Raw genomic sequence first — 15,389 nt, 5'->3', positions numbered from 1 at the left:
TTTCCAAACTCTAAAAGATATTTCCAAGGTATTTTTATCAGAACTGATAACAATTCTTTCTAATTCTACACAATATTGCAGTGAGGACTTGAAATACTTTCCCTTTTCATATGGATAATGCTGTGGCAAAGCCAAGTGTTATGCTTATTATAGCTGCAAAATTATTCTTCCCTTGTTACTAACATACACATCTTAGTTTTCCAAGTGGATTTTAAGAGAGTTGGGCTTCTCACTATCGCTATTTGTTTATTTAAATGGAGAAATACTTCTCAGTCCTTGTTTTAAAAACAGAATGCTTGAAAAACTGCAAAGCCTATACAGGAAGATACATGGAAAAATGCAAGACTGGGCAAGCTGGACCCTGTGATCCTGCCAGCTTTGACACGGAATGATAGCACTGTATTCCAGCACGCTATAATTCAAGAGTTTTTTTCCAGGCATAATTCTGCTTTCCTAAGGGGCAGCTTTTTCAGCACCACATATATGACATCCCAAATCTCCTCATTGTCTCAGCATCGGTACACACATGGCCATGTTGGTAGTGTTTTGTACTTTGCTGTAGAATAACCAGCGTTTTATGGGGCAGTAGCAGAAGCATTATGTGTATTACTCTCACTGTCTGTCCCATATTCATGAAGACTGTGAAATGTTATGGTTTGAGTATCACGATTTTTTCATTCTCGAGAAGAAGAGCCCATGGCCTGTTAAGCGCAAAGCTTCATTTCTCCCTTGCTGTGAAGAAAAAAAGTAACCTTAGAACAACACTCAGAGAACACAAAGGAAAGATTTGTTTCTGCCATATGGCTTGGACAAGTCTAATAACTAAAAAAGCTGTCAAAACTAACAGCCAGTATCAAAGGAAAGGGGGCAAGCTAGGGAAACCAGCCGTCCTGTCTGTAGCCAGATGAAGGAGGATGGAAGGTGTACAGTTGTAGTGTACTAGCTCTTTTTCTCAAACAGGAGGCAGTGTGGTCTGCTACGAACAGCTCCAGAGCAGAAACCAGGACGATGTGTTTGTTTACCAGCTTCAAGGTGCCCTGCTGAGTATCTTTCTACAAAGATCTTGTCTTAGATCTCTTCTCCGGAGAGTTCTTGGTGAAAAGCGGTAGGTAAGAGCCGTGAAAAACAAGCAGTAATTTCTAAGTTGTGTTGTAGAGTGTAACATTCATTATTTCAAGAAGAAACTGTAAAGAGGACCTTTATTTGGGAACCTCTCAAAGACCATTGGTGGACTTCTCCCCTCCTTTACAGCCCTTAAAGAGCAAAAAGTTCTCATCCATGATACTGAGTCCAGAAATAGCTCATGAGAATAACTGAAACCCAAATGAGCCTGGTACAACTCAAAATGTGAAACTTCACTGAGAACTATCTAACTATGAATGCTTCAAGAGAAGCTCTTAAGCAGTCCCACAGAGGAGCTAATAACCCATGACATTAACAGGTATAAAATCAATTCCTACTGCAGTTTGGACTCCATGTGTGAGGAGCTTATCACAGGCAGAGAAAGAAATCAATCCCTGTTCTACAGAAAAGGCATTTTTCAAGGGGCGTTTAACCAGGGACTGGTCAGGAGCAAAGTCAAAATCGTTTCATTCTAACCAAATAGACAGGTTTTAGATCTAAATGTGCTCAAAATGTGCTCAAATTTTAAAATGTACTCAAAATTTATCAGGAACATTTCTTCTCACTATTGAAGACTGATTCTCTGTGCTATGCCATATTTCCTGAAGTTTCCTGGAAAGAGTTTCCTGGAATGTGAGATCATTTCTTCATTTCTCCCATGGGATGTACACAGGCGCACACACACACAAATAATAACAAAAAAAGTATGTGATGTGTATCTCCTGCAGAAACAATCGCGCTGCTCCTGGTGTGTACTTTCATGTGCGCACGTAAAGGAAATAGACCTAAATAAGCAGAGCTGTGTTCACAACAAAAAGTAGCGAGGGCTGGAGAGGGTTTCCTCTCCAACGTGGTGGCAAGGAGGGACTGGAGGCAGCAGCTAGGCGGTCTCGCTCCAGCATCCAGGAGGTTCACGCTGGTTACCCATTAATCCCTTTCACGCGTTTTCCCCTTTCCCTATAGTGAAACTCCCGGTGCACACCAGAGAGCTTAAGTTGTTTCATCTGCCCCGGGCAAGCCCAGATCCGGATGAAGTGCCACCCAGGTGCACTCAGTGACAGGGAGGGGTGGGTGCTGACTGCCCCGATATTTGTTTTGTTACATCAGCAAGAGTGGACTTTCACGCCTTCGCTCTCCCCTTTTCCCCGGGCTGGTTTTTGCTGTGCCTTCAGTTCTTTCCCTCCTCCCCCACCTTCCTCCTCTCCATTTGCAGCGCGCCCCTCCTCCTGGGCTGCCACCCCTCCTTCTCCCCTCCTCCTCACAGTCAGAGCCTTGAAAACTTGTTAAAAGCTCTCCCAGTGTTCCAACTTAGAAAAAACTTTTACGAGGTATCAGCAGTTTTCTTTCATTAGTGGGGAAGGAAGGATGAAAAATACAAAACAGGAGTAGACTTTTAAAGTTTAAATAGACAGGTCTCAGTGCCTGAACGTGCTCTTCCATTTTACTTTTAACCCTCCAAAGAAGTATTCTGATCCAGTTTCACTGCTGATCAGCAAGGGTAAGTTGAAAGTTTTCGTTTTTCATCTTTTTCTGTATCACTTTTTCTGAAAACACTTTTCATTCGAAGAATTTTGTGTTATTGAGCTAATGGTTGAACTTGTTTAAAAACATACATCTATAAAAGTGTAAGTTCTCTTAAAGTGCTCAATTCAATTTTGCAGGAATTCTGTGCTTTCCTTTGTCACATTTCTATACATTACTTCAACTACCACACGTTTACAACTTCTAACCTTGTTCTACTGAGGGAGAAACTGCGGTGAAGTGGGTAACTGCAGGGCTGACTTGCAGACTTGTTGCTGGTGTTTGGGTGGAATCGCTCCTCTGTACTGGTCTCAGCCCAAAAGAGCTCTTTTAAAGAAAAAACCGAGGTGCGCTTCTGTCTCCTCTGTTGTACCGACATTGCATCAGAAGTTACTCACAGGGAGACCTTGTTCTGAGTTTGTCCCATTTCTGCCCCACACATTTTGCTTTCATATGGAAATCCTGATGGATGCCTAATAGTTTGTGCAGTGCAAGGTTCTTAATTAGGTGCTTTGTTAAAAGCTGCAGCTACTAAAGTGGTGACTTTCACGTGGTCTTCCTGATAAGTTTTCCCCTTTTCTTTTAAAATAGATGTGATAAAATCCAGACGTGGGCTATGGATTTTTAACCTGGTTTGTATATAGTTACTCTGTTTTAGCAACCTCGGCGAGGGATTTTAGAGAAGGAATGTGAGATATCATGATATGCCTTACCACGTTGGCAATGTCTGTGGAAGTCTTGGGTGGATATAAATGAAAGTTGTCTAGGAAGAACTGTTCAAGAATATCTACAATATGTGTCATAATCCTACTATGACACATTCCCTTTATATTACCTTGAAGGCTTAAATACCAACATGCAGAGGAAAAAAATGGTTGAGCAGCATCTCTTGGAGAACTAAAAAGCTTTTTACACTGCAAGACTTGGAGTCATTCCTTATAGCAATTGTTGCCTGCTGCTTGCCAGCAGTTAAAGAGCAACACGAGGAGGCAGGAAAAAGCCTTCAGCTGAAAAACGAAGCACAGAGTCTATCTTATCAAGTAACACGTTCTCCTCTTGAACAAGAATATTGTGTGCTTACATATGTCCTCACATTTTGCCTTGAGATAACCAGCAACCCTTGTGAAGTGACATATTTTGTCTGAGAAATTAATTTAGATCTTATATGTGAGATTTATGGTGAAAAGCCCTGGTAACAGCACCAAAAAATGGGCTACAGACCCCTTGTGCCTGACTTCTGTGTGTGTGCGCACACACAGGGAGCAAGTTGGAGAACTTGCGTGAAGCTTTCATCCTGCCATTTTTAACATCTGGACAGCACACTACACTGCAGAATTTAAGCCTCTAGTCTTTGGGATGTTTACTGAAGTGTTTCCTTCAAAAACTTCAAAGCCAAACACTGGCACTGACCCATGATACCTAACAAGCATACAAATGGGAGAGGAGCAAGCAGGAGGCTGAATTCAGGAGAGGGAAGGAAGGGACATGGGATTTGATTTGTGACATAAATCTGAATGCGCACACAGCAGCACAAACAGATTCAACACTGTGAAGTTATCTCCGCTCTCATATTATGCAAGCCTGAAAGATTTATTTGTTGTCTCTGAAATGAACATCGGTTTAGGCTAAGGATTCCTGTGGGCAATAAGGAAGGTTAGATGACATTGAGCAATGTATGTGTTTCATCAGACACATTGCTCTCTTTCGCCCTGTCTCTGGTATCTCCTCCCCATGTTACCCACCGAATTTATCTCACATAGGGGCAGCTGGTATGGTGCTCATGCCACACGTATGTTTTAGAAATACAGATTTCAAAATCTGCAAGCAGGAACATCAGAGGGCCCGAGGCCCCCTCAGGAAATTCAGTGCTTCTTCTTGTAATTCGAAAGTGAGTCAGGAGAGGATTGGATCCAGGCATTAACATAGAGGGTAGACCTGACTTGTACAGCCAGAGAATGTCTAACAAAGTGCCTATGGTTACTTTGGGTCCTTTTGCAGCTACGCTTTAGAGTTAAATTATTTGGAGAGGATACAACGCAGGAGGGTCAAAGGCTATGGGGTAGATCCACTAGTGGCTGACCACCAGCAATACTATCAGACAATGAAAAATGTGCACAGTTGTGACACTTTTAAATTCTAGTTACTTCAACCATTTAGTGTGTAATCTTTGTCCTGTGGATGAAATGAACTGAAGCTCATCTGCAGACCTACAAATTAACTATACCTTTGCAGGGGAATGTCTGAAAGACATTTGATTATTTTTGTAAGATTTCGGAAAACTAGTCTTCCCTAATCCTACTCATCTAAACCCCATCAGTTGTACATCTCAGCTGTTTTCACTGCAATGCTGGTTGCTTCTGGGATCTACTCAAGCTGATTGATGTTCAAGGTCCAGAATCTTTTGTTGGTTATTTATATATGTGTGAGCACACAGAAAAAGGCAGGAAAGGTAGAAAACCCAAAACTTTGGCCTGTTTCCCAACTGCTTCAAATGCAAAATCCCGTTTTAGATCATGCTCTGAGCCTTACTGCTCTTCCCTCCACTAGTACGTGACCCTCTAACACCATAGTCAGACCTGGGCATGTTACCACAGCACTGAGTTTGCATTAGTCTTCCTGGAAAATATGAACCAGATGACATGATGAATGCCGTCCACAAAAAATAGTTCTAGAATTTCTTAATTGTGGCTTACAAATCAAATTTCTTATATATGCGGTCATCTAAAACTCATGCCGATGAATGCTGTCTTATCTCCTGCTGCTCTATGGCTTTTTTTCCTGTCTTTACCCACACGCAGTAGGACCTGGAAGAAATCCATCTTTTAAAGCATTTACTAGACCAGCATTAGTCTGTCTCAGAAGAAGGTTATAATCCTGTAAAGTAATAATCAGTAAGAACTCATGAAACACACGTACTCATCATCAGCCATATCCTTAAATTCCTGAAGTACTGAAATTGTACCAATCAGTCAGGTCAACCCGTGTCAGTCAGTAGACCCATTTAAAGGTGTTTGGAACTGTTAAAAGAGGTCCAGAATGCTGAAGAACTATTTTTAAAGGTTATCTTCCGTCCATTTTGAACTATTTGCAAAGCTAGATTACTTAAATAACTGTTTGATACAAAACCTCTTTTTATACCTAGTAAACAGATATTGTAATCCGTTAATAAAAATGGTATTTCAGTGTCCTGAAAGTAAACAAGTTAGATCTGACGAATGAATGTTCTCTACAACAAATCAAAGTACTGTGTTTCGTAAAGCAATAGAATCCACTTAAGCAAAGGAATTATATATTTGTGCCACCACAAGGTTATCTGATTAACAGCACAATGTTTTGGATTGATGTGGGGTTTTTTATCACTGGCAAAGGCTAGTGTGTAACTGATCTCTTTAAAAAAAGTTGCATTTCAAAACTACGTATGAGTAATTCAAGCATGGAATGTTTCCTCCTGGAGTTTATATTGCCAGAGGACATAAATGAAACATGGCAATTTTGCATGCTGAAGCAAATTAAAAAATAGGTAGTAAATTCTCAAAATATTGCAGGTGTGGGATTAACTAGGTCAAAACTGAAGTAACTCACATCACATTAATGGACCAGAGTGAGTGTAATTAAAAAACAAACAGCACATAACTGCCTAGGAATAACAGGTCCTCTGTTTTGTTAATCAAACTTTCAATCTGAAATAACATTTAGACAGTAAAAAATACGTGGAGTCTGAGGAAAGTCTGTTAATGCTGTAGTTTCAAATCATCGGAAAGCTAATTAAATCAAGAAGCTGTTACTTGAAAAAGGCTCCTTCTGTCCACTTCCACTTCTGGGACGTGGAGTAAGTAGCTTGCTTTTAAAACAAACTTCACGTGTTGTATAGTTACAGGCTGTTCTCTGTTTTAACAATCCCAGCCTGAGGAGGAACGTGGACACATTTCATTCCAGCCTTTCCAGAGACCTCCGCGCTTGACTCCTTCCCTGCCACCTCCAGCCCATAAAGACAAACTCGCTTTTCCCAGGAAGGATGAAAGCTAGGCATGGCTGAAGGGATGTGTCAGAGATAAACAGGCTGGGTACTCCTCCTCCCAGCAGAGGCTTCCAGACTTAAAAGTCTGAAGCAGGCCTAATCCTTTGATGGGGCTTTGCTCATGTGAACAATTAATTGCATGAGGAAGGGTCCGCACACAGTGGTAGGTGAACTTCAGAGCAAGCTGACTAAGCGGACTCAGGAAATGGCCCTGGGATATTTTGCAGGGGTTCAAAGATAATTGGCATCTTGGAGCTATCGGAGCGAGTACTTTAAACACTTGTCTCCCTTTATTCTCTCAGACTCTTTCCGATGGCAGGAACGGCATGTTTTTATTTGGCATCTATTGTTATGATTGAGTTTGCCAGGTTTATAATCTTGTGTTTCCAGTGACTCACTGCTTCTTGAAAGAAAATCTCTGTGGTGCTAAAATTTCCTATTTTATGAATTAGCCAAAAAGGACTTTTTCTATAAATGACCTTCACTACGGAATATATCCATGATGCGATGGGGAGGAAATCATTCGGACATCATCAAAACTATTAATACCAGGAAGGGATTACTCAGCATGCACGGAACAAATACCTATACCTAGCAGCATCTACTTTAAAAGGGAAACTTTGTGATTATTTTTCATTTTAAGAGCCCAATTTCACATGCTTGTTCATGTCAGGCAAGTTAAAAAGCAAGTTCTTGTGTAGAGAGGATTACCATTCTCCAGTTGATAAAAATCCTGTGGTGCACTTTGCTTTTCCTAGGAATCCAGAACATCGAGGAAGCCATTTCATTACTTTTATGTCATCCTGTGTATTTCCAGATATCTGTGGGAAGCTGCCTGTGTCCCAGAAGTGCACACTTTCAAGCTCAAGTCAAGAGACAATTTAAACTGCCCGTGTTCAACACTTTGAATGCAAACTGCATGCCAGGAGTTGCCTTAAAATCAGAAAGAGCTCATTTACCTTTTTTCCCTTGCTAAATCTTTTTCCTTTCAAAACCAAGCAAAGGAATTTAAATAGAAAAAGATGCAAATACAAAGCAGAAACTAGAATAAATTAAGCAGGCCACAGATAAACAGGAATCCACTTCATCCAGTATGGTAACATGAGCTTAGCTGTGCGTCAGGTATTTACTAGTTTTGGTTCCTTCATGAAAGTATAGGTAATGAATTCTAACTTTGATCTTCATGCTACAAATAATAATGCATAAACTTTATTTAGAGAGCAAGTTTTTTCTGAAGTTGAGGATAGTATAAACTTGGCATGATTAGGAATGATAATCTTAAATGTAGAACACATAATATAGTGATATCCAAGAGCTCAGTTTAATGTTGCTGTAGGAAAAGTAGCACACGTTTTGCAATGATAAAATTTTAGGTATCCAACCTTAACATTAACTTAGTATAACCTTTTGCTTTCTTCTTCTCTTAAAGAGTGAACATAAAAATTACCGTGAATGATCCAGACGGAGAGAAACCTTTCATTTATTCCTAGCATATGCAGGCAGTGCCACTACATACTTCCATACCCTGCCTCAGCCATGTGTCACAGCTCTTTTCAGCCTGAGGCAGGTGTAGACCATTGAACTGAGGCCGCCACTGCCAAGCGAGCTGAGGCAGCCACAGGGGCAGCTGAGGGTTTGTCATGAACTTCGTGAAAACTGGAGTGAAATTTGAAACCTCTTTTTTCATTGAGGTCTGAGACATATATATTACTTTCTCTTTTTAGTTGCCCTGACTTCGTACTCCACCTGCAGACTAACTAAATCTCTGGTTTGTCTTCAGATTGTGGAAAACGCATTAATTAGAACAAACCTGTTAGCACCGATCTGTGATTCAGTGTGTCAAAGGTATTACATTTCTGTCTTAACCATCACTATTTTTTTTCTTTGTGTCTTTCTTTAGCCAGCATCCTGTGAAGATGGGTGATTGGAGTGCCTTGGGAAAACTTCTTGACAAAGTTCAAGCCTATTCTACTGCAGGAGGGAAAGTGTGGCTGTCTGTCCTCTTCATTTTCCGAATCTTGCTATTGGGGACAGCGGTCGAATCTGCTTGGGGAGATGAACAGTCTGCTTTCCGGTGCAATACTCAACAGCCTGGTTGCGAGAACGTCTGCTATGACAAGTCCTTCCCCATTTCCCATGTGCGCTTCTGGGTTCTGCAGATCATATTTGTGTCTGTACCTACCCTTTTGTACCTGGCACATGTGTTCTATGTAATGAGGAAAGAAGAGAAGCTGAACAAAAGAGAAGAAGAGCTCAAGGTGGTCCAAAATGATGGCGTGAATGTGGATATGCACCTCAAGCAAATAGAAATTAAGAAATTCAAGTATGGGATCGAAGAGCATGGCAAAGTGAAGATGCGTGGGGGACTGCTCCGTACTTACATCATCAGCATCCTGTTTAAATCTGTCTTCGAGGTGGCTTTCTTGCTGATACAGTGGTACATTTATGGGTTTAGCCTGAATGCCATCTACACCTGTGAGAGAGATCCATGCCCGCACAGAGTGGACTGTTTCCTTTCCCGTCCAACTGAGAAAACCATCTTCATCCTCTTCATGCTGGTTGTGTCCTTGGTGTCTCTTGCCTTGAACATCATTGAGCTTTTCTACGTGTTCTTCAAGGGTGTCAAGGATCGTGTGAAAGGGAAAACAGACCCCTACTCCCACAGCGGTGCCATGAGCCCTTCCAAGGACTGTGGATCCCCCAAATATGCTTATTACAATGGCTGCTCCTCACCGACCGCCCCCTTGTCTCCCATGTCTCCCCCAGGGTACAAGCTCGTCACTGGAGACAGGAACAATTCCTCCTGTCGTAACTACAATAAGCAAGCCAGCGAGCAAAACTGGGCCAACTACAGTGCGGAGCAGAACAGAATGGGGCAGGCTGGCAGCACCATCTCCAACTCGCATGCTCAGCCCTTCGACTTCTCCGATGAGCACCAGAACACTAAAAAAATGACGTCGGGACATGAGCTGCAACCCCTCACCATTGTGGACCAGAGGCCTCCCAGCAGAGCCAGCAGCCGAGCCAGCAGCAGGCCTCGACCTGATGACCTGGAGATCTAAGCTTCTAGCTGCAGTACTTACTCAACTATGAAACGACGTGCATTGGAAGATGCAGTCAGTGCTGATCTTGTTCCAGTGGAGGTGGTACTTAACAGTCTCAAGCAGGAGATTTTAACAATCATAAAAACAAACAAGCGAACAAACTTTTAAAATGCTTGCTGTTCTTTGGCGGGGGGATGTGGGGTTGGTGTGGGGTGGTACAGTACACATTGGTATTTAATGTAGCTGGTTTAAAGAATTTAAATACTAAAAAAAAAAAAAGAAAAAAAAGGAAAAAGGTAGTCAGTACTAAGGTAGGGGGTTGTTTTTCTAGAAAGGCTGTAAATATCTGAGTGTATGTGTGTGCTATCATGTTTGTTTCTAAAGAATCTTCTTTAATACTAAAACCCAATAATAACTGAACTCACATTTGTCAGGGTGAAGTGCTGCCTGAAGATGAACACATTTTTCCTATTCAACCAGCAAACAGGCCAGGATTGCCTCTGATCATTTCCCTGTCAAGAACATTCCATTCTTAGAAAGTGCACTTTGAAGGTAAACTTTCCTATGTGTCCTCCAGGTTGCTGAAAGGCTCCTGTGAGGACAATCTACAGCCTTTGAATCATTCAGCTGATATTTCAGACATGGCCCACCAAGAAATACTTTGGTCACCTGCTTTTCCAGCCCTTCATGCAGGTAGATTTCGTGATGTGCGTAAGTGGGATGACTTCACACTTGTAGAACCGGCAACCACACTCTCTTGCCCACGGAGATATTTGTGTCCTGCTGCTCACGTACAGTCTAATTAGCGTCACATAAACCCCAGTTTGCTGCCATTAGCAGATTTAAGCATTAAGATGGGCAAGCAACTGCCTTTAGTGAATTTTGTCACACCTTTATGTGTATTAAAGGTGTACATTTGTGTGTGGAGGTAGAGTTAAAGGTATGTAGAAAACACTCTCAGAGGCATACGTTGAGAAATAAATGCACACGGATTACTTGCAGCTGACACTTTCTCATGGATATTGTGAAGATGTGGGCCACTATGGTGTTTACATTCTCTGATTCCTTCAATGCAAGTGAAGCACATGTCATTATATTTTTTTTTTTAATTCTATATTTTCCATGTATCCTAAATGGATGCTTTTTTAAAAAATAAAAAAATAAAAAGGGCCTAATCCTGGATGTCTTGCTCTGGAAAATCTCTCTTTTATGTCAGTGAGAGTTTTGCCTGAACGAAGGCTACAGGATCACGCCCAAGATGTAGCGAACCAAGTTCTTGCTGGCATGAATGATTTTCTTTTGTAGAAGGTAGTGGTGGAAAAGACCCATTAGGTCATCTAGCCAATCTCCCTGATAGGTAATAATGATGCTTGAATGATAGAAGATGTAGTACTGTAAGCAAGCTTTAGTCTTTTATGTGAGAAACTTAGAAGAAATGCTTTGTGCTGGATTAATAATAAGATATGCCTACATGACTTTTGCAGTAACTGGTATTTTTCTTGTTCTAAATAGTCACATTTACTGAACTGTAATGTCCACTCTGAGTTTGACAGGTCTTTCTAGATGGCTCTAGCAACTTTAGTGTTTACACTGAGATTTTGTTTGAAATGCAAGTGAAGTTGAAAAGATTTTTAAAGAGTACAATTCTAGCTAATTTATTTGAAATATATGCTAAAGAAATTTACCAGTTTCTTCAAATGCAAAGCCTCTTAGCTGAAGTCACCAATTGACCAAGGAAATACATAGCTTGGTTTCATTTTGCAGCAACACGATAAATGTTTTCATGTAATACATTATATTAATTTGTTTGACATTCCATGTTAAACTACTGTTGTGTTCAACTTCATTGCATGTATGCAACCATAGTCCGTCAGATCATGTTGTCTGGAGAACATTAGTCAATAAAGTTTTAATTTAGTATAAATATATTTTCTAATTGTCTTTTACTGTTTTATATGTCCATATATATCTTTTGTTTCAGTCTTAGAATCCAAACTTCTTTCTTCCCTCTTCATTTTTCCCCAGTCACTCTACATTTTAATAGTACTCTTGATTTAATCCATCTGGATTTGCTTTGAACTGAAATTTCACAGGACCAGATTCAGATACCCTCACAACACTGGAAAAACAAGCAGCATGTGTGCCACTCCTGAAACAAAGTGAAGCTCAGCATGAACTACTGTAATTCAAATCTCGCCATGAGCCTCAGAAAATAGATATTTGCAAGCTATTATAGAAAAGATAGCATAACATAATTTTTCAAGCAATTTTTGTAAACGGCCTAGATTCAGCATTATGAAATCGTTGCCTCTAGTTTACTTTTCCTCATGTAATCAGATTGCTTGACTGACAGTTTTAATTTCTGGAATGAAATCCTCCTTCCTTCAGAGTCAATGAGAGAAAGGTACTGATTTGATAAGGCTGGGATTTCGCCTACTGTTTAATGCTTTACCATTTAGGTCCCTGTCACTAGTGAAGACATACAGTGCTTGGCTTTGTAGCATTGTCCTCTAAATGAAAGGTGGTTCAACTCATTTTTTATTTGAAAAATCAAAATATGATAGTCATGCAGTTATTATACAGCTTTCTTCAAATTTGCTTGTCACTTTAAGTCCAAATTCTTCCCCTTCCTATTAGTAAAGAACGGGAAAAATAAGCAGGACAGTTGTAGTGTATTTACAGCCCTGAGATATACTACACAAGTACAAGGAATGACTCCTTGTGCTATTCCTTAAATAATAACTATGAGTCATATTTAAGCTGCTTTCTTCTAGTTCATCTGTACAAAGGGAAGGGCATTCCAAGCATTTTGTGAAGATCATGCCCTTGGAAAGGTGGATACAACAACATCCAGAGAAGGATTCACCCTGAGACAAAATCTAGTGTCTCCTAGACTCCTGATTGTCACGTACCTCCCAAGTTAAGGACTCAGCTCTTTGGGGCATCTCGGATAATTGATATAAGTTAGTGCTTCAGCACCAATGCTCTCTGAATGGCTTTTTCATGGTAGTGTATATGTGTCTGTGTGTAGGGTAGAGACATTCCATGGGCCATTTCTTCCACCTAGATTTATTTCTGTGGAGTGTATTTCTTACACACTTCAAAGTCATCAACGGGACATAATTTTGTGTGCAATTCATCATATTCATTGTATGCTTTCTCCAAGTGTGTCTCTGCATCAGGAGCTGCACTGTCTACAGCTCCTCCTGTAGGAGGATGTGTTAGATACTGAATTCACACTGGAAAATATATTTTAAAAATATACGTCTCTGAAGGTAATGAGAACAAAAGCAGGGTTACAAACAGAACAGCAAGAAAACCCAAATTCAAAACTTGTTATGTTTTAAAACTTTGTGTTCGTGTTTTGTATAGAAGTACTTTGAAAAAGGGCAAATTCATCCTAAGGACCCCACCCTGCACCAGTAATTTGAAATGTTTGTAAAGAACAAAGTTAGAAGGACAAGTTACAGACAGTCTAAAATCTATATGCAGATCGTGTAATTTCAAGTTGTTTTAAACACAGTGAGCGCACACTAAAGGTAATTTCTTAACTTTGAAAGGAAATTTCCATATTTAAAGTGGACACTACAGTAATAGCTTGAGAACCAGAACAAACTCAGAGTGTAACTGTCACACCCCTCGAAATTGGTCATTTTTAAATTATGTACTCATCTCACTGTTCCAGAACCACAGCTGTCTGCAGTGCTGTTGTGCTACATAGCACAACCGGCTTGACAGTGCATTGCTACTGTGCTGGTGTTTCCCTCAAATTTCTCTGCTCTTGGTATTGATTCAAGAAAAAAAAACAAAAAAAAGGCATTAGTGATGTAAGAGGTAGTTTAGCAACTCATATCTGGGAGTCGATCCAGATCTTAAGTTACCTTGACTGGTTAATGTGAAGTTCTGGGTATGTCAGAGCAAAACTTCCTTCAGTTTTGCTGGCAGCTGTTTCTACCCCACTAGATCAGACTACTTCTAATTCTTCTTGTAATTCCTCCATGATTACTACTGCTCTCTTTTCCAAAAGTTAAACAAAATAGGGCAGAAAATAGGATTTACTTGCCTCCTATAGAACTTTTTCTCTCTGTTACTACTAATCCAAACCTGGAATTATGGCTTTCTGCTGAGCTCGTGGACTACCTCTGAGATACAGGTTTTTGGTTTTTTTTGTTTTGTTTGGTTTTATTTTTTTCACACAGTGTATTGTACAAATAATGAGATTGATCATAACCTCCTGAAGATGTCTTACTTTCCTTCTCATGCTATTCACTCCATCCATTTGCAGTTATATCTCCCAGAGGACTCTGACAACTGACGTGGGGTGCATGGTCCTTGACGTTTTCTCTGGAAAAAAAATACAATCTTCTGATGGCACAGAGCTGTTGAAGCTACTACTGCATTACTTTCATTTCCACTGCCAACATAGACAATAAGGTCAGGAGCATAATCAATGTGTGAGAAATCACTATTTCGATGTATTCTCTGGCACAGGCCCTTGAAACTATGCAAGGGTCCTCCATTTTATTCTAGTTTATTGTAACATAATAGCTTCAGAAACACAGGGCTGTACAAACAGCTCTGTGAAGAGATGACAGCCTTTCCCTGGCTTAAACTACCTGCTTTTGCCTTTGCCCAAGGACATATTCACACCCAGACTCTGTCAGTCCTGGAAAGTGTGTCAGATGAAAATTACATGATGCTAGCACATCACTAGATCACAGGAAGAGCTTATTGGTTCCTGAACTTATTTAAAAGGTATTTTGATAGACACAAAAAGGAATGTTTGTCTCAGACTTGTCTTAAATACTTCCTAATGTACAGCATTACCAGGAGACCATATGAATCAATACAGACACTCTGCATGTATACATGGTAAGCATTATCTACAGGTAGTATGTCTAGAAACTGTTTAAATAGAGACAGCCGCTCAGTAATCTGGTAAGAGCAACTGTCTCCAAAATGGCTGCCCTCACTCTTTTCTCATGGTAGCCAAAATGCTGCATCTAGCTTGCTGAAATTTGCAAGGCAAAGGCACCTTGGGCAAAGACAGACATGTTTTTACAGCGATCGTTTTGTGATAACTCCTTTGAAGTGCTGAAGAAGTGTGACTCTAAAACCAGTGGCAGAGGATCTGGGACAGGCTGTACTGGGTTAGTAATACACAGTTGTCAATGGAGTCAACCAGTCAAAAGTAATAGCATTCTGGTGACTGTGGACTCTCCCGTCACTTGAAAAGGCTGCGTCTCTGCTGCTATATTGAGGAAATGTGCATAACAAAATGAAGCATGTGAGTTTAGACTAATACAAAAGGGAAAATGTTCAGACATTTAAATTGCTCCTTCAAGCAAGCCTAGACCGCAGCTGCATACTTGCCATTAGAACTGAGAGAGAATACTTACATGAGTTCCAGGGTTTCAGTCATTTAAATGAGTGTGAGAGTTCCTGTCAGTTTCAGACATAAGCAGACTGGATCCAGAAAGAGATATTATGACATCCAATTTTCATTAATATAGCTGCAAAGGGAAAGCTTATGGTTATAAGCTATTAAGTCTTGAACGGTGCCACTGGAATATGTGTAATCATACTACTTCCTCACAACTTTTTTTTAGTGTAACTCAGTGCAGAGGCAAATTTATGAAAAGTAATCTAAGGGTTTGCTTTTTTCACAAACAGACATGAACCCT

General features: G+C 40.4%; 1 protein-coding gene across 1 annotated transcript; it reads left to right on the top strand.

The window, feature by feature from the left end:
• The first annotated feature begins 2,337 nt into the window (after positions 1–2,337).
• On the top strand, positions 2,338–11,629 carry GJA1 (gap junction protein alpha 1). The gene is made up of 2 exons (XM_065834546.2): positions 2,338–2,620; positions 8,562–11,629. Exon 2 carries the CDS (start codon positions 8,578–8,580, stop codon positions 9,721–9,723), a length of 1,146 nt encoding a protein of 381 aa, XP_065690618.1. The 5' UTR covers positions 2,338–2,620; positions 8,562–8,577; the 3' UTR covers positions 9,724–11,629.
• Positions 11,630–15,389: the final 3,760 nt, after the last annotated feature.

The sequence above is a fragment of the Patagioenas fasciata genome, chromosome 3 (genome assembly GCF_037038585.1).
Source record: "Patagioenas fasciata isolate bPatFas1 chromosome 3, bPatFas1.hap1, whole genome shotgun sequence".
In the NCBI taxonomy this organism is placed as follows: Eukaryota; Metazoa; Chordata; class Aves; order Columbiformes; family Columbidae; genus Patagioenas; species Patagioenas fasciata.
Note: the sequence above shows the minus strand (reverse complement) of the source record. Positions and strands in the feature narration are given on the sequence as shown.